Source organism: Budorcas taxicolor, chromosome 8 (genome assembly GCF_023091745.1).
Source record: "Budorcas taxicolor isolate Tak-1 chromosome 8, Takin1.1, whole genome shotgun sequence".
Classification (NCBI taxonomy): Eukaryota; Metazoa; Chordata; class Mammalia; order Artiodactyla; family Bovidae; genus Budorcas; species Budorcas taxicolor.
This window is the reverse complement of record NC_068917.1, coordinates 42,481,150-42,508,330: the sequence shown is the minus strand read 5'-3', so window position 1 is coordinate 42,508,330 and position 27,181 is coordinate 42,481,150. Positions and strand designations below refer to the sequence as shown.

The 27,181-nt window shown below is 35.0% G+C and overlaps 1 protein-coding gene across 1 annotated transcript in view; it reads left to right on the top strand.

The window, feature by feature from the left end:
• JAK2 (Janus kinase 2) overlaps nt 1-25,228 on the top strand; it is an 84,047-nt gene extending 58,819 nt beyond the window's left edge. The window contains exons 11-23 of the mRNA XM_052644834.1: nt 456-590; nt 1,700-1,787; nt 2,742-2,869; nt 3,788-3,926; nt 5,555-5,706; nt 5,857-6,007; nt 6,705-6,841; nt 10,736-10,925; nt 11,533-11,657; nt 12,066-12,238; nt 23,107-23,224; nt 24,734-24,847; nt 25,097-25,228. Coding sequence (XP_052500794.1) covers nt 456-590; nt 1,700-1,787; nt 2,742-2,869; nt 3,788-3,926; nt 5,555-5,706; nt 5,857-6,007; nt 6,705-6,841; nt 10,736-10,925; nt 11,533-11,657; nt 12,066-12,238; nt 23,107-23,224; nt 24,734-24,847; nt 25,097-25,204 — 1,758 coding nt within the window. The 3' untranslated portion in view covers nt 25,205-25,228. The remainder of the gene's footprint in view (nt 1-455; nt 591-1,699; nt 1,788-2,741; nt 2,870-3,787; nt 3,927-5,554; nt 5,707-5,856; nt 6,008-6,704; nt 6,842-10,735; nt 10,926-11,532; nt 11,658-12,065; nt 12,239-23,106; nt 23,225-24,733; nt 24,848-25,096) is intronic.
• The last annotated feature ends 1,953 nt before the right edge of the window (nt 25,229-27,181 follow it).

Sequence of the window (27,181 nt, the reverse complement as noted above, 5' to 3'; positions counted from 1 at the left end):
TCCTCATTCTTCAGGTGAAGATACCAAGATAATTGCCGTATAGAAAGATTAAATGGCCTGTAGAAGGTCACACAACTAGTAAGTAGTAATAAAAAACAGGTCAGACATTCTGCATTATCAGGAAAGGCAAGCAAGGAAAGAGACTCACATGCAAATAAATGTAGGTAAACTGACATTATAAAAAGTGTTAAAATTGATAATTATACCTAATTTAGGGCATTTAAGAACAGGGTGAAATCAAATTACACTTTGTTCTTTAATCTTTGTTTTCTGTGTTTTATTACTATGAAGAAGGCAGAATATAATTAATATGGAGTCTCAAATCAAGATTTGGTTTGTAAAGGAAATATTTGCTCATGAATTTTTTTTTAACTCTTGTCATTGGACATATTTCCTAATTCCCACATCTTCTTCCATCCTTACTCATTCTTTCCTTTTTTTTTTTTTGGTTAAAGAATGAAAGCCTTGGCCAAGGAACTTTTACAAAAATTTTTAAAGGTATAAGACGAGAAATAGGAGACTATGGTCAGCTGCATGAAACAGAAGTTCTTTTAAAAGTTCTGGATAAAGCACATAGAAACTATTCAGAGGTTTGTATATTCTTTATATAATTCATGTAGTTTATGATAGTTAAAATATGCTCTCATACACGCAAAACACACTGATGCATGTGGCTTTTCAAATTATAATTTTTAAAAGTACATATATCAAAGACCTTTCTGAGGATGCATTCTGTAGGGGCTAAAAAATAACAGAATTTTTTCATTGTAACTAATTTCCAAACTAATTTTTAAGCATGGTGTTATGTGTTTGATTACATCTTTGCATATATAGTACTAAGGCAGTTGGTTTTAAAGTTGGCTCCCCAGAGCTTCCTAGGTTTCACAGGTTTCCTCTGTAATTTAATCTACTTCTTAAAAAAGTTTGAAAGGCAGTGTACTGAGGAACACTGTGTAGGTGAAATGTGGATGGATACCTCTGGGCATCATCAGAAGATGCTAGCCAGCAGAAATCCTGCTGCCAGTTGCCAGAGTCTTTAGCATAGTAAAATATCACCTAACGTGATGTAACACACATTTATGAACTTAAAATGTCTTAAAAGAAGTCAGTAGAACATAATGTGAAACATACAAGCCAAAGAGTTGTTATAATCCAGAACTCCACAGTGTTGGTGATTGTGATCTTCAACAACCAGAAGTTCTAGGCAAAGTTTAGTTGAGTTAGAATATTATCTGCCAGTCTCCTGACATAGGTGTTAGACTGTTTTATCTGCCAAGTCATCATTCTTAATTCTTTGGGAAGTGTTAACTGAAGCTCCCATCCATGTTTACTGCAGTTGCACATCACTGTCTCTGGTGTACGCAGCTGTATGTATCTCTGTTCTCCACTCTGGTGCTATGGGTCTAAGACTGTTTATCTTGCATCATTCACATTGCCCTGTATCACGATTGCTCTTTCTCATTGCTGTTTCCTTAAACTAAGCTTAAATCAGCGGTTTCTTGGGAATGAACTCTTAACATCAAGGTTGATGGAAGTTACAAATCTAAAGGGACCAAAGCACATTGTAGTCTTGTATATAGTCCTGCTGAGAATAGAAGTGCATTTTTCTAATGGCAGAATATCTTTTTGAACTGTGAATGCTTATAGACATGAAAGGTAATTCTTTTGCAATTTTTACTTTTTTTTTTCTTTTCATTAGTCTTTCTTTGAAGCAGCAAGCATGATGAGCCAGCTTTCTCACAAACATCTGATTTTAAATTATGGAGTATGTGTCTGTGGAGAGGAGAGTAAGTAAAACCACCAGCTTCCTTTCTGTTAATGTTATGTCTTTCAAAACATCCATTTTTATTTATATAGAAAATTTAATTTTAGGATCATAGTTGGATATCAGTATAACTATAACAAATTAAATATTGTTGAAACAGAAAACACTGTATTTCTTTTTTTAATTTATTAATATTTCTGATACTTTTTTATTTAGGGGAAAAGGAGAATATACTTCCTACAAAGTTTGAAAACAGTGTTTTAGAGCATATAATCCCAGTTCTTTTGGTTTTATACTTGCTTCATTGACTCTGTGATGCATTTTTTTCACATTAAAAGTATCTGAATGTGATATAATTGATGGTATTTCATAATTAACAATTTAAAAAATTTTGCAGTCTGTAATAATGGGACATAGGACAGTCAGTGGCATCTATGAAATATATATGTAAGTCTTTGTGTGCCACATAAAGTTTTACTAAGCTCTTGCTCGTTAAAACTCCAAGATCTTTTTTTTTTTTAAATACTAATGTAAATTTCTCCAATAAATTCTTTATTATTGATGTATGGATTATTCTCCAAATTAACCATGGGCAGCAAAACTTTCATAACATTTGTTTTAGTTACCCAGCAAGATCCAAAGGTGACTTTTGTCACCAAAAATTGTTATATACATATGAAAACTAATTTTAATATTAGTTGAAGCAGAGTCATGATTTGAGATTCATTCTATATATAATATTGTGTTTATATATAATTATTTAGACTTCTACCTCTTACTGTTGTGAATAAACTAAAACCCCAAAATGCAGTAGTATATACCTGTTACGCTTTCTTTAAATTATTGTATTTCATGTAATTTAATTTCTTTACCTATAATACTCACATATAACTATAAATATATTTATAAAAGTTTAAAATTATATATTTTTCATTGTATTATACTTTAGCCTTATTATTATTGTATTTTAATGCAGATATTCTGGTTCAGGAATTTGTAAAATTTGGATCACTAGATACATATCTGAAAAAGAATAAAAATTCTATAAATATATTATGGAAACTTGAAGTGGCTAAACAGTTGGCATGGGCCATGCATTTTCTAGTAAGTAGTATATTCTTTTGTCAACTTACTGTTTTACATTATGAAGCAGTGTGAAAGGATCTTGACCTGGGAACAAGAAATAAGGCTATAGATGCTGAGTTATTTAAAATAATCTGTGTCACTTGGGGAAAGGGATTATTTTAGGTGTATATTTATATGAAATAAATTTTGAAATAAGTAGTATTGTCATTCCATCAATCTCTTAGAACTGCTGAAGGGTAATCTGTAGTTTGTGTACCTTGACTTTAAAGAATTGAATGAAAAATTATTTAAAAAAAAGCTATGGACAGCATAAAAATCCTGTAGAAAGTGCCTTGTTACGATATTTGTAGGTAATTGGAAATTATGTCCACTGAGAAAGTGATATTGTCAGAAAAGCAAAATACTAGAGGGTCAGCCAGTAATCAGATTCTTCAGAGTGCACCTACTGAACAGAAACAGTATTTCTTGTGTCAGCTGCTATCTACAATACATACAGTTTAAAATCTCAGATTCATAAAGTGAACTGGCATAAAGCAGTTTTAAAAATATTAATTTTTCGGAGACTTCCCTGGCAGTCCAATGGTTAAGACTTAGCACTTCTAAGCAGGGGGTACAGGTCCAATCTCTGGTCAGGGTGCTAAGATCCCATATGCTGTCGAGTGTGGCAAAAAATAAATTAATAATTCGATAAAATAGCCTGTAAAAATGATAAAAGTAAGTGTTTATTTTATCATGGGTATAGATTATTATTTTGTTTAAAATGTAAAATAGGAAGCACAGTGCTGCTATAAAATTTCCTTTTATTTTCTCAAAGTATACCTCCAAATAATGTTTACTTAATTTTTGTTTTTTAAATCCATTTGGAGGCCCTGGACATACTAAGTGCTCAAAATTTGTGGATTAATATTTCAATGTTTATGCAATTAATTTTAATAGGAAGAAAAAACCCTTATTCATGGGAATGTGTGCGCCAAAAATGTTCTTCTTATCAGAGAAGAAGACAGGAAGACAGGAAATCCTCCTTTCATCAAACTTAGTGATCCTGGCATTAGTATTACAGTTTTGCCAAAAGACAGTAAGTTCTACAGGAATCAAATTTAATTTCATTAACCTTTGCTTGGAAAGAGGCATAAAAGCATGCTGTTAATTTTTCTCAAACACTTTTATTGACATATTCTTGCTTAATAAATTTAGTTACCATTTTCAGCAACCTAAATTATAGTTACATCTTAGACTCTTGTCTATTTCTCCTTTCTTATGTTTCCGAACTGTAAAGTGATTTTTTGAAGCAGGTTTAATCCCTAATTAAGTATGAAATGTCAGGTTTTATCCAATTTTATTGTGGAATTTTTTAATATCATTCTTTGAAATCACAAGTAAATTTTCTAAATTTTTTTCTCTTTAGTCATTAAATAAAAATTTGAGAAGAAATATTTCTAGTTTGAAATTTTTATTTTGTTTCATTATTCAGCTAATTATGCCTTCTTTTACTTTTCTTTTGTGTTGGTAACATCCTTAACAAAATTAAAAATTTCAATCAAAGTGGAGTTTTTTTTTGGTCCAAATAGTGTTGTAATTGTGTTTCATTGAATTAGCTAATTTCTCTAATTGAATGCTCTACATTTAGAATCCAGATTTATCAACTTTTGTACATTGATGCGTGGTTTCTTTTTTGAGCTAATAGTAGTTGAACTCTGTACCTTTATATGACAGTGAGGACAGGGACTATAGGGCAGAAAATGTTTTAGGAATTTAGGTCTGATACTTGGGGATTTTGCCGTTTGGAGCGGAATGTGAAGAGAATATAAATTCGTATGAAGGAGAAAGGACTCTGTACTCTTACATCTCTTAATTATGCACCAGAAATATTCACATTGCTTTACCACAATATACCAAAAGATGCAACAGTTCATCATTCTTATTTATTTATTTACTTATTTACATACCTGTTTACTTATATATATCTATCTTCTATCATTCTGTCTATGCCAGAATACCAGAAGGTAAAGTTAAAGTGTTCCCTCCTTTTGTAAATACCATTTTTCTGATGGGATCAAAGACATCAAAAAATTAACTTGGAAGATTCCATGGTCTGGGCAGAACCTATGTATATCAATATTGTGCCAAGAATATTTTGGTATAATTTAATCATTCGTTTGCCTGTTGGCCCTTGTTTTTCATCTGCAGGTTAGAATAGTCACTACTATTGAGTCATTAGTACAGATTGAAATGATGTTAACATTACCTTTATTGTTTATACATTTTAAAGAAGTAAAAAATATATCAAGAAGCAATTTGGGAAAAAATTTATGGGGAAAAAATATTGTGAATGCATAGCTATTAGGACAGGGTAGAGAGACCAGGGCAGTAGTTGAAACACTATGGTTTAATGAAAAATTTAGTTGATCCAGGATTCATTGTACAGTAACTAATTCTGTGCTATTAACAAATTGTATAACTTTGGGCAAATTTTTCAGTCATATGGGTCTTAATGTTGGCATTGTTAAAGCTGAGATATTGAATTAGGTGATCTCAAAGGTCCCTTCTGGTCCTTAAGCATGTGTATATGCATGAACATACCCCCTGCCCCAAGCAAATTAAAATGATTTGATTATTCCAATTTGTGTGAAATTATTAACATATATAAGAATTGTTTTATTAAGGGAGTTATTTAAGCATTTTTTTTTTACTATCATTTAAAAGTCCTGCAGGAGAGAATACCATGGGTACCACCTGAATGCATTGAAAATCCTAAAAATCTAAACCTGGCAACAGACAAATGGAGTTTTGGTACCACATTGTGGGAAATCTGTAGTGGAGGAGATAAGCCGCTGAGTGCTTTGGATTCTCAAAGAGTAAGTTTGTATAAACATTGAAGTTGTAATTACTTTGTGATCCCTAATATTTCTTTCACATTATTTGATATTCTTTAGTCCATTTTATGTTAAAAAAGGTTGATAACGGCATTTATAATTTATTCTTAACATGTGGTTCTTTAATTATAGAAACTACAATTTTATGAAGATAGGCACCAGCTTCCTGCACCAAAGTGGACAGAATTAGCAAATCTTATTAATAATTGCATGGATTATGAACCAGATTTTAGACCTTCTTTCAGAGCCATTATAAGAGATCTTAATAGTTTGTTTACTCCAGGTATGTACTGTTGGAGAATCTTAATGATGTATTTAATAAATCCTTACTAATTTTGTAATCCCCCTCTGGGAAGTTCCCTGATGTCTTTTAGACCCTCTTAATTTCTTACATTCATATGACTTTTTCTACCTTATACGTATTCTAGTCTCATTGATTGTGAAGTATTTTCATAAAAGGCTTTTACCCTTTAATAACCTCACTTTAGTTTGCTAGTTAATGAATATTACACTGAGAAGCTTATTTGATTTTTTGTAAACAATTCTTTGTTTTTTAAACTAGCTCTCACATATGGCTGATTAATTTTCTAAACATGAAGTAGATTTTTGTTTGTCCTCTCCTCCTTAAAAAACTTAGCTAAATATACATGTGTCTGACCCATAAATGTTTTCTGTTCCAATACTACTTGCTCTTCTTGCCACAAAAATCGGCATACAAACTTACTTTATAAATACTAAAACTGCCTATTTTGGAAAGTATTCGTTTATCCTTTGCAAAAATCTTTACCAAAAACCTGTCCAATTATGAGTTATAATTCAAGGCTTCCATTAACAATCTAAATGTTTAGAGTTGCCTTGTATCAATTTGTATTTAGTGTTTCTAACTCATTATGATTATTTTGGTCAGCCTGAATAAGAATAATTTTAACCCAGAGAGTGGATTTGCCAGATTATGGTAGAAATGTTATTTATTTCTCCAGATTATGAACTATTAACAGAAAATGACATGTTACCAAATATGAGAATAGGTGCCCTAGGATTTTCTGGTGCTTTTGAAGACCGAGACCCTACACAATTTGAAGAAAGACACTTGAAATTTCTACAGCAACTTGGCAAGGTAAGGTGTCAGAAGATTTTTAAATAATTGAAGTGTAATCACAAAACATTTTATTTAGGGGAGAAAAGACTTTTCTCTAAAGTTCACTTTCCACAGAGTTTTGGAGTGTTTGTATAACCAGCAAGTACCTACTATATAAAAACTCTGCTCAATATTTTATAACAACCTAAACGAGAAAAGAATTGGAAAAAAGAACAAGTACGTGTATATATATAACTGAATCACTTTGCTCTACAGCTAAAACTAGCACAGCATTATTAATCAACTATACTTCAGTATAAAATAAAAAGTTTTTTAAAAAAGGTGTTTGTGGAAAAAAGGTTTAGTTTTCAGGTTTTGGGGAAATGCTGTTTTAAATAGCTGTCTTTACTGAAAATTTTGTTGGAACCTTTAACATGTACTGTGCATTGAACATTTTCAAGAGGAGGATAAATTAAGCTATATTTTTCCCAATTAATTTGACCATGATATTCTTTCTTGGTAGAGGGCACTTTAGTTATGAGATAGAGAAAAGAACAATTAATAAGCCTTTCCACCAGCCTCCTTTTTTAGTCACCTAAGGAAGAAATAATTAATCTGATTGCTCATTCAGAGTGCAGATGTTGACTAGAGAAGGCATGTTTACTAGCAGACAGTTTCTCTCTTCTGAAAGGTCACACAGTCAGGCATAGCCTACACATTAGGCTGGTAAAAAAGTTATTGTAGTTTCAGACTGTGGATTTTAAGCCATTGTAACTAGGCTCTAACACATCTTTATTAATCAAAATAGGAACCATTGCAGTCAGCACATTTTTGCCAATGAGAAATAAGTTTGTTTATTCCTGTAGCATAAAAATCTGTGTTTCAGGATTCGACTGACTTTTGGAATGCATTTTCCATGCAAAAAATCCTTGAGATGCTTGAAGAAGTGGTAGTCAGTTGGCGAGAGGTCAGCTGAATGTGGAGAATGAGGCAGAACTTCGTAGTGCGGTTCATTCAGCTTTTGAAGCATTCGTTGTGTCGTGTGTGGTTGAGTGTTATCATGGAGAAGAATTGGGGTTCTTTCTGTTGAGTAGTGCTGGCTTCAAGCATTGCAGTTTTATGTACATCTCATCGATTTGTTGGGCATACTTCTCAGATGGAATGGTTTTGCCAGGGTTCAGAAAACTATAGTGGATCAGACAGGCAGCAGATCACCAAACAGTGATCATGACCTTTTTTGTCAAAACCTTTTACCAAACCTCCCAAAGTTTGGCTTTGGGAAGTGCTTTGGAGCTTCTTCTCAGTCCAGCCACTGAGCTGGTTGTCACTGGTTGTATAGAATACACTTTTCATTGCATGTCACAGTCAGATCGTTTTCATTGTTGCATAGAATAAGAGAAGACAACACGTCAAAGTGATGATTTTTTTGATTTGTGGTTAGCTCATGAGGCACCCAGCTTTTTCACTTTTCCAGTTTGCTTCAAATGTTGAATGACCATAGAATGTTCTTTGGCAACTTTTTGTGTAGTTGTAAGAGGATCAGCTTTAATGATCCTCTGAATTGGTCGTTGTCAACTTCCGATGGCCAGCCACTGTGCTTCTCATCTTCAAGACTCAACTCCTTTGCACAACTTCTTGAACCACCACTGCACTATACATTTGTTAGCAGTTCCTGGGCCAAATGCATTGTTGATGTTGCGAATTGTCTTCTCTGCTTTATGACCTATTTTGAATTGCTCACATTTGTTTTTTGTCTAACATCATTTTCCTAGTCTAAAATAAATATAAAATAAACGGCAAGTAATAAGTCACTAGCAAAATGCCATAAAGCGAGAAATGTGCATTAAAATGATGTATAACATAATCACATTTGTTTAAGAATGTATTCCAATATCAAACAGCAGAGTTCAATGCAAAACCACAATTACTTTTGCCCCAACCTATATTTTAAGTAAGATAGAAAAGGCTTACTTCTTAGTAGGTCCAATCCATAGTGGTAAGCCCTCATTCTTCCTCTAAGCTTGGTAGTATAGGGTTCTGAACCATGTGACCTTGTGAACTGGATTTTTGGCATGGATGCAATGTGAAGGCCTCACTTAGGTATTGAATCTAAACTAAATGTTCTGATCCAGTTTTGCTAGAGCTAAACATCGGGGGTTATATTATACATTGGCTTAGTTTTATTAATACTTTGATGTCATCCTTTGTAAAATATTCTTGAAAATGTTTCAGAGAGTGTAGCAATGACAAAAATAAGTCTAGGTATTTGGTATATTCATTATGTATTGCTGTGCAACAAATTACCCTAAAACTTAACAGCTGGGAAAAAAAAACAAAACAAAACATTTATTAGGTGAGTCAGGAATCTGGGAGCAACTTAGCTGGATGATTCTAGTGCAGGGTCTCTCAAAAGACTGCAACCAAGGTGTCAGCCAGGTCTTGCAGTTTCATTTGAAAGCTTAACTAGGGAAAGACTTACTTTCAGGCTTGTCACATGGCTATTGATAGGCCTCAGAATATCTGCTTCCTAGCTCACTTACATGGGCCTCTCCACAGGCTGCCTCACAACATGGGAGCTGAGAGCAAACACCCAAGATCAAAGCCATAGTCTTTTTATATCCTTATCTCAGGCATGGCATCTTCTCACTCTTGCCATATTCTGTTCACTGTCAGTTCAGTTCGGTTGCTCAGTTGTGTCCAACTCTATGTGACCCCAGGGACTGCAGCACGCCAGGCTTCCCTGTCCATCACCAACTCCCAGAGCTTGCTCAAACTCATGTCCATCGATTCGGTGATGCCATTTAGCCATCTTATCCTTTGTCGTCCCCTTCTCCTCCTGCCTTCAGTCTTTCACTCTCTTTCACTTTCAGTCAGTGTTTACTATAAATGAGTTTATAGCCTACACTCAAAGGAAGGGGATTTTAAAAGAGCTTGAATATCAGAATGTAGAGAATATTGGGAGATAATCACAGAAGCTACCAATGACACAGCATGACCTTGGCTTAAGCAGCAGACACTTTTTTTCCTCAAAGTTCTTGAGATAAGTCTTAAGATCAAGGTTCCAGTAGGGTTCAATTTCTGGTGAAGGCTCTCTTCTTAGCTTGCCACATGGCAACTTTCTCACTGTGTCCTCATGCGGCAGACAGCACTGGTGTCTCTTCCTTTTCTTGTAATGGCACTAGCCTTACAGGATGAAGGCCTCACTCTTGTGACCTTATTTAACCTTTATTACCTCTTCAGAGGCCCTTTCTTCACCACGTTGGGGTTAGGGCTTTATCATACAAATTTGAGGGGATGGGACATGGACATTCAGTCCATACTACTACTACTACTAAGTTGCTTCAGTCGTGTCCGACTCTGTGTGACCCCATAGATGGCAGCCCACCAGGCTCCGCCGTCCCTGGGATTCTCCAGGCAAGAATACTGGAATGGGTTGCCATTTCCTTCTCCAATGCATGAAAGTGAAAAGTGAAAGTGAAGTCGCTCAGTCGTCTCTGACTCTTAGGGACCCCATGGACTGCAGCCCACCAGGCTCCTCCGTCCATAACAGACCCTTATTCCATACAGCTCACTGACAGTGATATCAAAGTCTATATTGTGAAAAAGAAAAGTTCTTCCTAGAAGTTAGTGACAGAAATTTAGAAATTCCCTGGCATGTCCTTTGGCTTATCTTAAAAAATAATGTTTATGATTTGTTATAATGCCTTTTTGAAGTTGTTTATATTTAAGCCTCTAATTCCTTTTGGAGAAATTAAATATTTAGGCTTACTACACACCTACTAAAATATTGTCTCCTTTTTCTGAAAGTTATTTAATGTGAGTTTAGAGATACATCTTCTAATTCTAGCTGCTGAAATTGACTGTATAATCAGAATCAGTAATTTTTCTAGAAAACTTGAGATTTCTATCTTAATGTGATATGTGTTGTTTAAGGGTAATTTTGGGAGTGTGGAGATGTGCCGGTATGACCCTCTACAAGACAATACTGGGGAGGTGGTGGCTGTGAAAAAGCTCCAGCACAGTACTGAAGAGCACCTCAGAGACTTTGAAAGAGAAATTGAAATCCTTAAATCCTTGCAGCATGACAACATTGTAAAGTACAAAGGAGTCTGCTACAGTGCTGGTATGTTGCCCGTTGATACTTTTTTTGAATTTAGGATATGTGTCTTTGGCATAGTGGGTAATAGAAACATATGATGTCTCAAGATCTGGACTTAAAATATTCCAGTGCCCAGAGAAGGAAACATTCTGTATGACTGGAGATTGTGTTTGGTGTTGGTGGGCTGTAACAGCAGGAAATCTTTGATTACTTGGCTGATCATTCTTTTCACTGAGGATGATGGTTACCATTTTTGCTTTAGCATACCAAGGGAATGTCATTTCTAAAGAAATTGTTCATATTTTCTGTGAAAATACTGTTTTTTTATTAGATCCTTTTTATTCAGTATAGATGAAGAGAAAGTAAGTTTTCTCATCAGCTTATTTTGATTTGCATAAATGGTTACAGGAGATTAAAACATAAGTATTTCTAAAACTTTCTGTTCAGACCATTTTGATTCAGAAAGTTAGTGTTCCTAACTACCACGTGACCTTTAATTTATAATCAGATTTTGTCATCTTAGACTCAGATTTTATATCTCTTTAGGTCATTCATACACAGTTATCTTATATTAGTTCATCAATAAAACATGACAGAATAAAACATTACGTTCTCATTTGTGTGTTAATAGGCCGGCATAATCTAAGATTAATTATGGAGTATTTACCATATGGAAGTTTACGAGACTATCTCCAAAAACATAAAGAACGGATAGATCATAAAAAACTTCTGCAGTATACATCTCAGATATGCAAGGTACCTAATATCCTGGCTATTTGTTCTAAATGAAGAGAGTTTGTGCTTAGTTGCTCAGTCATGTCTGACTATTTTGCGACCCCATGGACTATAGCCCGCCAGACTCCTTTGTTCATGGGTTTCTCTAGGCAAGAATATTGGAGTGGGTGGCCATTCCCTTCTCCAGGGAATCTTCCTGACCCAAGGATTGGACCCACGTCTCCTGTATCACAGGTGGATTCTTTACCATCTGAGCCACCAGGGAAGCCCAAATAAAGAGCATACGTTGAAGTAATTATTAAGAAATAATATATTTTTTTCTGTTTTCTCTAGAATTTTCCTTAGATAATTAAGGGAGTAGGTAAGCAGAAGACTAAATTGTTTACGTTTATAAAGCTGGCTGAAAGAAAAATGTTATTTTATCCATAGGGCATGGAATATCTTGGTACAAAAAGGTATATCCACAGGGATCTGGCAACAAGGAATATATTAGTGGAGAATGAAAACAGAGTTAAAATAGGAGATTTTGGATTAACCAAAGTCTTGCCACAAGACAAAGAGTACTACAAAGTGAAAGAGCCTGGTGAAAGTCCCATATTCTGGTGAGTATGTAATCTGTTTTGATGTTAATTTTTATATGTGGTGTAAGATAATGGTGTAATTTCCTTCTTTTGCATGTATCTGTGCAGTTTTCTCAACACCATTTATTGGAGAACTGTCCTTTCTCCATGCTACCTCCAGCTTTGTTCTTCTTTATCAAGGTTTTTCCCTTTCTCAAAGGATCTTTGTAGTTTCATACAAATTTTAGATTTTTTTCTAGTTCTGTGAAATTTTGATAAGAATTGCATTAGATCTGTAGATTGCTTTGAGTGCTGCTGTTGTTGTTCAGTAGCCACGTTGTGTCTGACTCTTTGCTACCCCATGGACTGTAGCACACCAGGCTTCCCTGTCCTTCACCATCTCCCGGAGTTTGCCCAGATTCATGTCGATTGTATCGGTGATGCCATCCAGCTATCTCATCCTCTGATGCCCTGTTCTCCTTCTGCCCTCAATCTTTCCTAGCTTCAGGGACTTTTCCAATGAGTCAGCTGTTCGCATCAGGTGACCAAAACACTAGAGCTTCAGCTTCAGCCTCAGTCCTTCCAGTGAGTATTCAAAGCTGATTGACTGATTTTGATCTCTTTGCTTTAAGATTGACTGGCTTGGTCTCCTTGCTGTCCACAAGACTCTCAAGAGTCTTCTCCAGCACCACAGTTTGAAAGCATCAATTCTTTGGTGCTCTACCTTCCTTATGGTCCAGTTCTCACATCCATACATGACTACTGGAAAGACCATAGCCTTGACTGTACGGACCTTAGTCAGCAAACTGATGTCCTTCCTTTTGAATATACTGTCTAGGTTTGTTATAGCTTTCTTCCAAGAAGCAAGCATCCGCTGATTTCATGGCTGCAGTCACCATCTGCAGTGATTTTAGAGCCCAAGAAGAGGAAATCTGTCACTGCTTCCACCTTTTCCCCTTCTCTATTTGCCATGAAGTAATGAGATCAGATGCTGTGATCTTGGTTTTGTAATATTGAGTTTTAAGCCAGCTTTTTCATTCTCCTTTTTAGAGGTTCTTTAGTTCCTCTTTGCTTTCTGCACTAAAGTGGTATCATCTGCATATCTGAAGTTGTTGATATTTCTCCCAGCAATCTTGATTACAGCTTGTAACTCATCCTCCATGGGGTCGCAAAGAGTTGGCCACGACTGAACGACTAACACTAACTTACCAGCATGGGAAATGAGTGCAATCGTCTGGTAGTTTGAGCATTCTTTAGTACTCTGCTTCTTGGGAACTGGGATGAAGATCAACTTTTTCCTGTCCTGTGGCCACTGCTGAGTTTTTCAAAGTTGCTGACATATTGAGTGCAGAATTTTAATAGTTACCTAGGTTGGTCATAGCTTTTCTTCCAAAGAGCAAGCATCTTTTAATACCGTGGCTGCAGTCACCATCCAGTGATTTTGGAGCCTAAGAAAATAAAATCTGTCACTGTTTCCATTGTTTCACCATCTATTTGCCGTGAAGTGATGGGACCAGATGCCATGATCTTAGTTTTTTGAATGTTGAATTTTAAACCAGCTTTTTACTCTCCTCTTTCACCTTCATCAAGAGGCTCTTCAGTTCCTCTTCACTTTCTGCCATTTCAGTCTTTATTTCTGCCCTCATTTCTGTTATTTCCTTCCTTCTAATAACTTTGGACTTTGATCTTCTTTTTCTAGTTACTTGAGGTGTAAATTCAGATTGTTTGTGAGATTTTTCTTGTTTCTTGAGGTAGGCCTGTATTGTTATGAGCTTCCTTCCTAGAACTACTTTTGGTGCATTCAGTAGATTTTGGTATGGTTTATTTCTGTTTTCATTTGTCTTTGGATTTTATTTTTCTCCTTTGATTTCTTCATTGACCTATTAATTGTTTAGTAGCATGTTGTTTATTTTTAAAATTTTATGTCTGTTCTTTTGGGCTGCACTGGATCTTTGTTGCTGTGCACCGGCTTTCTCTAGCTGTGGCTAGCAGGGGCTGTTTTCTAATTGCAGTGCCCTGGCTTCTGTTGTGGTGGCTTCTCTTGTTGGATAGCATGGGCTCTAGGGTGTTCAGGCTTCAGTAGTTGTACAGGGGCTCAGCAGCTGCAGCTTGTAGGCTGTAGAGCGTGGACTCAGTAGTTGGGGCACATGGGCCTAGTTGTCCCATGGCATATGCAGTCTTCCCAGATGAGGAATTGAACCAATGTTGCCTGTATTGCAAGGTGGGTTCTTAACCACTGCACCACCAGGGAAGCCCCAGCATGCTGTTTAATCTTCATATTTTTGTGGTTTTCCAATTTTCTTATCGTGATCTTTAATTTCATACCATTATAGTTGGAAAGATGGTTGATATGATTTCAGTCTTCTTGAATTATTGAGGCAACTTGTGGCTTAATATGTGATCTATCTTGGAATGTTCCATGTGCATCTTAGAAGAATGAGTATTCTGTACATACCTTTGAACTCCATCTCACCTAATATGTCATTTAAGGCCAGCTGTTTCCTTACTGATTTTTCTGTGAATGATCTATCCACTGCTTTAAGTAGGGTGTTAAAGTCCCCTACTGTTCTTATTGTATTGCTTTTAATTTCTCCCTTTAGGTCTGATAATATTTGCTTTATATATTTTGGTGCTCCTATGTATGTATAAATGTGTATTTATAAATATATTTTCCTTCCATCTAGTCTGTGTGTGTCTTTGCTTCTGAAATGAATCTCTTTTATGTATACATAGATATATACACAGATGATGCAATTTTATGTACATACACATACAATGGAATACTACTTAGCCTTAAAAAATAATGAAATTTTGTCATTTGCAACAACATGGATGAATTTAGAGGGTCAGACAGAGAAAGATAAATACTGTATGATATCATGTGTATTTGGAATCAAAAATACAACAAACTAGAGAATATAACAAAAAAAGAAGCAGACTCACAGATACAGAGAGTAAACTAGTGGTTACAAGTAGGGAAGGGCATTATGGGGGTGGCCGAATGGGAGGTACAAACTGTTGGATGTAAGATAGGTTACAGGGATATATTTGTTCAACATGGAGAATATAGCTAATATTTTGTACCAACTGTAAATGGTATAAACCTTTAAAAATCATATAAAAATTAAAAAAAAAATCAGGTGCAAAAAAGGTGTATTAAACCAACATTAAAGAAACTTGCAAAAATGTAAAACATAATACTCTAAATACAATATTTGTTGTTTTGGAAAATAGTTATTTTTTATAAAAATATTATTTATGCTAGTGTTACTGGGTTTATTGTTATTTTTAATGATACCTTTATGTCTCCTTGGTTTTGAAATCTAATATGGTAAATATTAGTAGATACAACCCATATAAACAAAAGCTTTGGGGGCACATCAGTAATTTTTTAGTGTATAGGGGACTTCACACCAGAACTGGAGGTATAGAGGATGCATTGTATTAAGGAGAGGCTAACAGCAGAGAGGACTAGACAACTTTCTCAGGTATCTAGGTCATTGATTTTGAAACCCTTTGTGCATATATACCCATTGAAAGAATCATCAAAAGCTATATTCTTTATGAAACATTTAAAAATTTTATATGGTTGTAAATATTTTGTAAAGTATTATAAATAATGACATTAATACAAGGTGTATCAATCCTTTAGAGGTATACAGTGAAATCCAAATGCCACAGCAACTTGATACAGATTGTCACGGGTTGCCATTTCCTTCTCCAGGGGATCTTCCCGACCCAGGGATCAAACCTGGGTCTCCCGCATTGTAGGCAGACGCTTTACCATCTGAGCTACCAGGGAAGCTCATCAAAAGCTATATTCTTTATGAAACATTTTAAAATTTTATATGGTTGTAAATATTTTGTAAAGTATTATAAATAATGATATTAATACAAGGTATGTCAATCCTTTAGAGGTGTACAGTGAAATCCAAATGCCACAGTAATTCGATACAGATTGTCACCACTTAAAAAGGTATAGGAAGAGACTTTCTTTTTGATAGAAACTTTGTTATTCCTTTTTCTCTTTAAAATTATGTTTACACCACCCTTCTCAGAATTCTGCTTAATGTATTTTATTTTGCACTTGGAATATATCTTGATAATCTCCTTTGTAACCAAAATACATATATAAATTGAATTAATTTTAAATTTCCTGTGACCACAAAACTATCATGTTTTTTTTTTTTTTTTTCTTCTGGATTGAACTATCATTGAAGTTACTGTCAGGGTGCAATTTCCAATGCAATATAAATGAACTATTAATTTGGATTAGTAATTTGACTAGTTCTTTAAAAATCCCCCTCCAACTAGTCCATACAGCCTTAGATAAATATTATTTACTTGTATAATGGGACCAGATTCAACATAAATTTCAAGTTTATTTTTGTTTTTGTAAACACAGAGAAAACTTTTTTGTATAAATGAGATGGGAATGGAAGAAGTTTTGTTATAACAGTGTCATTCATGTTTGTGACTTGTGATAAGCAAAACAGTATACAGTGATCTACCAATAGAATTTGTTAGCTGGCAATTTCATTAGATCCATTCTGTTTTCAATTTCATAGAAAACAAAGAATTAAACCCACTTGATTTTCAAAAGTGGATTTACTACCCAGTCATTAGGGTCTTTAATTTTCTCAGTTTCTGGGAAGCATGCCAAAAATTTTTTTTCAAATTAATTCAAATCATGGTATTACTCTCATGTAGAGGCATCTTATTTATACATTTATAAAAAGTTAAAAAACAGAATATTAATTTTGCTACAGTATTTTAAATAATGTTTTATCATTTTTAAATACATGATTTAAATATGGCAATCCCTTGCGCTGTCTCAAAGATTGAGTCACTTAATGAAGAATGTCCTTCATTCAATCTGCTTAGCAATACCAGGCCTCATAAACAAATACACTTATTTTCCGACAGAAAAAACTTTAGTTCATTTTTCAGTTCAAGTAATTAATGTTATGAAATACTGTTTTTAAAAAAATCATTATAAACTATAGAACACATGTGCAGAGAGACAAGTTTACAATGAAGCCTAACAAGGCATATCTATCAGAGTTCCTTCCTTTTGAGATTCTTTCTTTTCTAATTTTAAATATTCACTTTCATACCTAACTTTATATTCTTATCATAAAGAAAGCCCCTAAAGCTTTGGGTCCTGTATTTCTTCCTGAATATCTGGAAAGATTAGTCACAAAGGAAGTCAGGATAAGCTTATGTGCTTGCGTGCATGCTAAGTCGCGTCAGTTGTGTCCGACTCTTTGCGACCTCATGGACTATAGCCTTCCTCTCCAGAGGAGGACTGCAGGCTCCTCCGTCTGTGGGATCCTCCAGGTGAGGTTAGTGGAGTGGGTTGCCGTGCCCTCCTCCAGGGCAGGATAAGCTTAAGATGATGTATATTTAGTACAATTAATTTCATTATTAAACAATTAAGATAAACCACTTCTCATTACTTAATTTCCTAATACAGAATACAGAATAAAATATCATTAAGATTATGTTTTATGAGGTAAAGCATATGGTAAAAGGCCTATTACTCCTTCAGCAAATAAATGTTTTAGGGAAATTGAATTCTGATGTTTGACTTTGTGCTGCTCAGTCGTGTCAACTCTTTGCAACCTGTAGACTGTAATTCACCAGGGATTTTCCAGGCAAGAATACTGGAGTGAGTTTCCATTTCCTTCTCCAGCACTTCCCCACCCAGTGATCCAGCCCATGTCTCTTGCATCTCCTGCATTGATAGGTGAATTCTTTACCAGTATTGCCACCTGGGAAGCCTGATGTTTGACTTTGGGGATTCACTAATAAGAAGCTTGTATAAAAATCAGAAACCATATCATTGTCATCATGATCAAGATTTTATGTATTTAATGAAAAAGAAAGCTATATACTGCTAGAAACTAATCAGATAGCATATTGTTTTATTTTCATAGTAGCAAGTAAAAATACTAAGTTTTATATAAGTAAATGAGGTCAACTAATTTTTACATAAATATTTCAGAAGGAGTTGATAGAATATATTTTACTTATTGAAAAGTAAACACTAAATCTAAAGTTTGAAAGAAATCATAATTTTTATCCATAGGATTTAGCCACCATATTTTTAAAAATATGTAATTTCATTTAAAAGAATCATTGTCATCTATATTGCTTTTATTGTTCAAAAGTGTTGTTTAGCTTACAGCTTGCCCTGTAGGTTTGTATTAAGAAGAACTAAGGGAAAATGCTTCTGGAAATTTTTTTTTAAATTTATTTATTTTAATTGGAGGCTAATTACATTACATTATTTTATTGCTTTTGCCATACATCAACATTAATCCGCCACGGGTGTACATGTGTTCCCAATCCTGAACCCCCCTCCTCCCTCCCTCCCCATACCATCCCTCTGGGTCATCCCAGTGCACCAGCCCCAAGCATCCTGTATCCTGCATCGAACCTAGACTGGCAATTCGTTTCTTATATGATATTATACATGTTTCAATGCCATTCTCCCAAATCATCCTACCCTCTCCCTCTCCCACAGAGTCCAAAAGACTGTTCTATACATCTGTGTCTCTTTTGCTGTCTCGCATACAGGGTTATCGTTACCATCTTTCTAAATTCCATATATATGCATTAGTATACCATATTGGTGTTTTTCTTTCTGGCTTACTTCACTCTGTATAATCAGCTCCAGTTTCATCCACCTCATTAGAACTGATTCAAGTGTATTCTTTTTAATGGCTGAGTATTACTCCATTGTGTATATGTACCACAGCTTTCTTATCCATTCATCTGCTGATGGACACCTAGGTTGCTTCCATGTCCTGGCTATTATAAACAGTGCTGCGATGAACATTGGAGTACACGTGTCTCTTTCAGTTCTGGTTTCCTCAGTGTGTATGCCCAGCAGTGGGATTGCTGGGTCATAAGGCAGTTCTATTTCCAGTTTTTTAAGGAATCTCCACACTGTTCTCCATAGTGGCTGTACTAGTTTGCATTCCCACCAACAGTGTAAGAGGGTTCCCTTTTCTCCATACCCTCTCCAGCATTTATTGTTTGTAGACTTTTGGATCACAGCCATTCTGACCAGGGTGAGATGGTACCTCATTGTGGTTTTGATTCGCATTTCTGTGATAATGAGTGAGGTTGAGCATCTTTTCATGTGTTTTTTAGTCATCTGTATGTCTTCTTTGGAGAAATGTCTATTTAGTTCTTTGGCCCATTTTTTGATTGGGTCGTTTATTTTTCTGGAATTGAGCTGCAGGAGTTGCTTGTATATTTTTGAGATTAGTTGTTTGTCAGTTGCTTCATTTGCTATTATTTTCTCCCATTCTGAAGGCTGTCTTTTCACCTTGCTTATAGTTTCCTTTGTTGTGCAGAAGCTTTTAATTTTAATTAGGTCCCATTTGTTTATTTTTGCTTTTATTTCCAGTATTCTGGGAGGTTGGTCATAAAGGATCCTGCTGTGATTTATGTCAGAGAGTGTTTTGCCTATCTTCTCCTCTAGGAGTTTTGTATATAGATCAATGGAACAAAATAGAAAGCCCAGAGATAAATCCATACACCTATGGACGCCTTATCTTCAACAAAGGAGGCAAGAATATACAATGGATTAAAGACAGTCTCTTTAACAAGTGGTGCTGGGAAAACTGGTAAACCACTTGTAAAAGAATGAAACTAGAACACTTTCTCGGAGAAGACAATGGCACCCCACTCCAGTACTCTTGCCTGGAAAATCCCATGGATGGAGGAGCCTGGTCGGCTGCAGTCCATGGGGTCGTTAAGAGTCGGACACGACTGAGCGACTTCACGTTCACTTTTCACTTTCATGCATTGGAGAAGGAAATGGCAGCCCACTACAGTATTCTTGCCTGGAGAATCCCAGGGACCGGGGAGCCTGGCAGGCTGCCGTCTATGGAGTCGCACAGAGTCAGACACGACTGCAGCGACTTAGCAGCAGCAGAACACTTTCTAACACCATACACAAAAATAAACTCAAAATGGATTAAAGATCTAAACGTAAGACCAGAAACTATAAAACTCCTTGAGATTTTTTTTTTTTAATTATTAAAGCAGGTTTTGAATTAATGGCAAATCCTTCTACTGTTCTTGCTATAGAGCCCCTTGGAAAATATGTGTATGTTTTTCTGCTTACTCCTCACCTGGTTTGAAGATCTCTGTACTAGTTATGAGATAAAGATCTAACCGAAGACTGTAATGGCAGTATTGAATTGGAAGGCTGATTGGAGACATATCTAAGACATACTAAAGAAACTTAGTGACTCAGTCGACTTTGGAGTGAGAGATGAGTCAAATATAATTCTTAAGATTTTCAGTTTAGGGAGTTGGATAGATTTTATGCCATTCATGGATTGCACAGAGAAAGCAAAACAATCTTGAACAGATGGGCTGGATTTCTTTTTGCCTATGGAACTTTAATGTGTAAATTTTCAGTAAGTCTGAAACACAAGAGAAATGTCAAAGATAAAGTGGCTGTAAATTTGGGAGACCTTAGTGTGTAAGTGGATGATACTATCTAAGGGAAATTTTTTGAAAGAGAGGAAAAGCTCTGATGATGGAACTTGGGGGAAACCCAACTTTAGAGAATGGAGAAAAGGAGGGAGCGTGCTGGGGAAATGCCATTAAAAATGAATCTCCTCGCAACCCAGAAAGCCTCTCCCCCAAAACAGAAAGAAAACAGTCCATTACTGAGTAAACATTAATCCAGAAAGTAATGTGCATCATAAGCAGTCTGCTAAGAGATTGCAAAAAAACAGAAAAAAATCTCACTCTTGGATATGGCCAAGCCAGTTCAACTCATTCCATATATGTTCTCAGGATAAACAGTAACTAGTCCTCAAGTAAGAGGACTCTACAGCATCATCTGTCACACATAAGTTCATCCTAAATTCACTTAGTAATAGGAGTGCCATTTGTGTTAGCTAATTGGCTTTATCCAAAGGAAAAATAAACTTCTCATATCTTTATGATAGGAGATAGTTTTGAAACTTGCAGGAGGTACCAGCCCAAGTTAGGCTCCTGCCCTCCCACTTAAACTGGGATGTAGGGGCATGATCTTCCTTGGTAACTGCATTCTGAAGAGGTGGTTTCCAGGTTCTTGAGAAAGACATTGCTATATGTAAACCTGGGAAGAGGCTTTTAAGCAAAAGCTTTTAAAAAGATTTTTACATATATTTCAAAGAGAGAATTCACAATTCTCAATTTTCTAAAGTTAATGAGAGAGTCTTTCCCCTCCTTTTCTACGTGGGCTTCTTTTTCCCTTTGTATTTATCCTTACCAATGTAATGTGAAAATGAAGGGAGAAATTAGAGTGCTTTCATGAAAGCCAAAGTAAGAGAATATTTTGCAAAGGTTGAGGGAGTAGTACTCCTCTTCAAGGAGGTTATATTCCATTTGTGCGATAAACTAACATAACCAAATATGTAAATTTTTAAAATAAATATAAAAATAATAGAGCATTACATGGTTAATGGTGTAGTATAGACTGAAAGTACTATAGAAATTCAGTAGCATGAGGTCATTAAGACCTTAAGTAGTTAGAGAAGGATTTCTGGAAGTGAGGAACTTGGGGGAAACTGAAGGAGAGAAGGAGATTTTGAAGGAGAGGTTCAGTTTATATAATTCATATTTTAAATCTCAGTTTAAAACAGATCTTGCGTTATTCTCTATAATGAATATAAACAGAATATAAATGTTGTAGACTATGATGTTCATAATCCATTGGCCAAAATTCTCCCTTGGGTAGTGTTAATACTTGAGGGAAAGGATGACACCACTTTCCCCTGTGACTTTCTATTTTCTATATTCCCTCTTATAATCACCCCCTTTCAGATTAACAGTTATTTGTTTTATATGTTAATAGCTTCAAGTCTTCTCCAGCTTAAAAGGCACTCTTTTCTCTATGATACTTGCATGCGTGCCAAGTGACTTCAGTTGTGTCTGACTCTGTTTGATATTATGGACTGCAGCCTGCCCGGCTCCTCTGTCCATGGGATTCTCCGAGCAAAAATACTGGAGTGGATTGCCATGTCCTCCTCCAGGGAATCTTCCCAACTCAGGGATAAGACCCTAGTCTCCTGCGTTGCAGGCAGATCCTTTACCATCTGAGCCACCAGGGACGCCTCCCTAGGATATTTACCTGGATTCATTTTCATTTTAAGCTTAACTTGTAAAGATCAGGTTTTTTGTTTTTTGTTTTCCATTTCTTTGAAAGTACTGTGCAATTAACCCTGGTGTTAAGGAGACAAAATTAAATCTTTTTTTTTTTGGCTTTTAGTTATCTTTGTGTGTTGTGGTTCCCAAGACCACCCTCAGGTTTGATCATTCACTGGAAGGACTCATAGGACTCAGCATACAGTCATAAGCATGACTATGACTCTCACAGAGGAAGGATGGAAAGGAAAATCAGCAAAAGGAAAAAACTTTGTGGCGATGCCTGGAGGAAACCAAGCACATGTTTTCAAGTATCCTCTCCCAGTAAAGTCAAATGGGACACACTTAATTCCCCCAGCAATAAATTCTGACTACATGTGTGAAATGTCATCTACTAAGGAAGCTTAATAGAGACTCAGTGCCCACAGTTTTTATTGGAACTGACCCATGTAGATATTTCTGTCTGGCATATACCAAAACTCTAGACTCATATTGTCTACGGAAATGGTTTAGGTGCAGTAAGCCACTTCTGTCATTTAGGGAATTGTGGAAACCCTCCTGAATCTAACATCCCAGGTACCAGTCAAGTGTCAGCATTCAACCCATAGACCTTTTTGATGATTGCAAACTCAGGCCTGATGTGTTAACCCTTTTCTGTACACCTTGTTTTTTTGTTTTGGTTTTAAATCCAGTGATTTGCAGGTCAAATCAAGAGCTGGCACATCAAGTAACTCTTAAATATATTACAGGTATGCACCAGAATCACTGACAGAGAGCAAGTTTTCTGTGGCTTCAGATGTTTGGAGCTTTGGAGTGGTTCTGTATGAACTTTTCACATATATTGAGAAGAGTAAAAGCCCACCAGCGGTCAGTATGCTTTTTGTTTACTTTCAGTTTTTTTTTTTTAACATGAGAAAAGCTTTTCCAAAGAGTAATAGTAAACTTAGGGTTATTTTAGAGTTCCTATTGGTTATTTATAACACAAAAAGCAACAGAATAACCCCCAAACTAACTCATTAAATTAACTTGAGGTTTTGAAAGGTGGGGATTGTAGTACTGTTTAATATATTCTGTTAATATTGTTTTTAGTAAAGCCAATAAACTCATTCATCCCAGGAATTATTGCAAATGTTAAACCTTTTAAAGTAATATTTTTTCTATTCATTGTATAATTTTAATATAGGACAGTATATAAAAGAAAATGAAAGTAATCTCTAATTCAGCTACTCAGAGGTAATCACTTTAATACTCTATATGTTTTCTTTCAGGATTCTTTTAATTTTATATGTAAAAATTAAATTTTATTTAAAAGTTTTATTTATAAAATAAGCCATACTGTACAGTTTGCTTTCCTACTTTTTCATTACAGATTATAACATGGACATTTTCCTATGTTAATAAATATTTACTGCAAATATGACTTCTAATTTCTTGGTGGTGTTTAAACATAAGGACATAGTTTCTGGACAATCATTTTCTGTTTTTCATCCTTATAACATTCATTGAACATAGTGGCTATCCTTATATATAAATATTTATGTTTATCTCTGGTTGTCATGTTAGAGTGAAAATGTAATTATATGTGAAACACTATGAGCTCTTATATATAAAAGATTTTGATAATTTCAAAATGCTCTCCAGGAAATCTCTATCTCAATTAGACTCTCAGTAGCTGTGCACAGGGGTATATATTTTATCATTTGTCGGTGTCGACTGTTACATTTCCATGCAGTTTTGCCAAATTGATGGGAGAGAAGTTGTACCGATTTGATTTTAATTTGCATTTCTGCCTTTAGTGTGATTGAGTACATATTTATTGGGCGTTTGGGGTATGTGCACGTGTGCATTGTATCCTCATGTACTTTGCCCATTTTTATATTGGCAATTTTTCTTACCAATATACAAGAGTCTTCTGTATTTAAATAAATGTGTTCGTTGTAAATATGGTTCAGACTTTAATCTTATGAAATTTAAACATATGAACATCTCTCCATTGCATTTATGCTTTAATACTCATTCTGCATTTTTTAAATGACCTCTTCTACATTCAGCTTTTTATTTCAACTGAAATGTGATATGATATGTTAAAACAAAGTGTGTTTTTAGTTCACTGGTTTTGAATTCTTCTCAGGGAATTTGTGTTGAGGGTGTTAAAGTTACAGAAATGGCATTATAGAGGTTCCACATTTCACAATCTTTTATGAAGTATGACAGAAAAGGAAGTTTTTAAAGTTAAAATAGTCTTGTTTTTAAAAGTTTCAAGGTAAGGAAACATACATACATGGGATTTTTCCCATTTACTGGAAGAAATTGAGAATTCTGCTTCAAATTAAATGTACCAAAAATATGTCATTGAAAAGTGGATTTGTGTTTCAGGAATTTATGCGTATGATTGGCAATGACAAACAAGGACAGATGATCGTGTTTCATTTGATAGAACTCCTGAAGAATAATGGAAGATTACCGAGACCAGATGGATGCCCAGATGAGGTAACAAAAATTTTTTTTATGCACAGTAATCATGCATTTTCTTTCTCTTTTTACCCAAGGATTTCAGGTCAGTTTATGCAGTTCACTGAACTTTTAGATACATAGCGTAAACATGACTGTGGATGTAGGTGTAGCCATGCCATATGCCTCTATGAAAAAATTAAGTGGGAGTTCCGAATTCCTGGCTTCACCAATTAAAAAGTGGCGCTTTGTGTTCATTGTAATTTTGGCTTATTTTCCCTTTTACAGATTTACGTGATTATGACAGAATGCTGGAACAATAATGTAAACCAGCGCCCCTCTTTCAGAGACCTAGCAGTTCGAGTTGATCAAATAAGGGACAGCATGACTGGATGAAAGAAATGAACTTCACTCTGAGACCGGAATAGACTTAACAGAACAAAGTTTTGTATTTCACATTGCTGTGGACTGTTGTTAGGTATATCATTATTATGTATATCACAATACTGGCCAGCAAAAGTGTGGAAATACCTGCTTAAAACTTTCGAAGTTAAGTGAATTTTTCTTCATGAGGATACCAGCCAAACACATTGATGAAAAGTCCTTGGCAAAGAGTTTTGTAAAATATTTCGGGAACCTGATCAGTCAGTTAACATCACTTTTCTTTGGCGAAAAAGAAAATTAGACATTTTTCAACTAAGAATTATGAGAGATTAAAAAATTGTAAATTTTAAATATACAGAATATGTATGTACAGTTTTTACCATAGTGAATGTATGACACCTTGGCACCTTGTGTGATGTTTTACACAAGGGCTGGTATTCATAACTAATGTTTTATAATTTTTCCATAGTTTATCTATGATAACTTCACTCTATAGACAAATTAAGATACTCAGATAATTGAATATGCACCTTTTTGTCCTTACACATCTATGTCACTGGCCAGCAACATGAGCAGGTGTATACTTTAGCTTGTTGTTCTGTGTACTGTAAATATTTTTCAAAGCAAAGGGAACAAAGGTTTAGTTTTATTTGTATAGGGAATTTTCCTGACCCTCTAGAATACATTTTGAAATGGAACAAGTTTACAAAGATTAACACAATATATTTTCTTATTTGTCTCCCTTGTATCTGTTTGTGGCACCTATGTTTTTTAAATAGAACTATCTCCAGATTTTTTCTAAGACCACCGTGAACAGTTTTCTTTTAAAATTTTGAGATTACAAATGCCAGGAATATTGTCATCCCTTGAGCTGTTGGTTGCCAAGAAGATCCCTGGGACCTATGGTCATGCATTAAATTTAAGTGTAAGCTGTAATATAGATTTTGTTTTTCATATATAAAGCCTGCTAAGATGCACAGTGGGTTAGGAATTTTTTTCTTAAGAATGTATATTTTAGGGATTTCAGAAATCTATTGTAGTCATAAAAGAGATCTTTTTTGTTGTTAGATTCTTATATACAAGGGAGAAATTAAATTGATTTTTTTAAATGCTTATTAATTTTATTCGAAAATGCCAGTAGAAAATTCTTAATGTATATCTTGAAGAAAAATGAGTGTTTTCAATTAAGTATAAAGGGTTGTTTTTTATTATTGTCATTTTAGTGCTACTCCATTTTAGACATCATACCTAAAATATGGTGGGTTTTTGTGTATGTGTGTGTGTTATTTATACAAAGTTTAAAATACTTGGAATTTTGGTTAGAAAGAAAATAGTTCATTTTCAATGCTATATGCTGCTTTTTTTTTTTTTTTAACTTAAAGACTTTAGATTATCTTTCTAACTTTTGGAGCTGGTTTTTAAATGCATATTATATAAGGAAAAAAGATGCCTCACACATAAAGTTTGAGTTTTTTTGTTGGAAGGAAAGGGAAGAAATGCTTTTTATGTTATCTTTAAAGTATTTGGGCTTCCTTCATAGCTCAGTTGGTAAAGAATCTGCCTGCAATGCAGGAGACCCCGGTTCAATTCCTGGGTTGGGAAGATCCTCTGAAGAAAGGATAGGCTACCCACTCCAGTATTTTTGGGCTTCCCTGTGGTTAAGCTGGTAAAGAATCTGCCTGCAATGCAGGAGACACCAGTTTGATCCCTGGGTTGGGAAGATCCCCTGGAGAAGGGAAAGGCTACCCACTTCAGTATTCTGGCCTGGAGAATTCCATGGACAGTCTAGTCCATGGGGTTGCAAAGAGTCAGACATGACTGAGTGACCTTCACTTACTTTAAAACATTTTACCAAATGTAGTTACCAAACAGACAAATCTTCTAAAATGATAATATATTAGATTTTAAAAGATTTCTAGTAAATATTTTGATGAAAATTGACTATAATTTTTATTTAATTTGTAAAAAGACTCCTCCAGGATCTATATA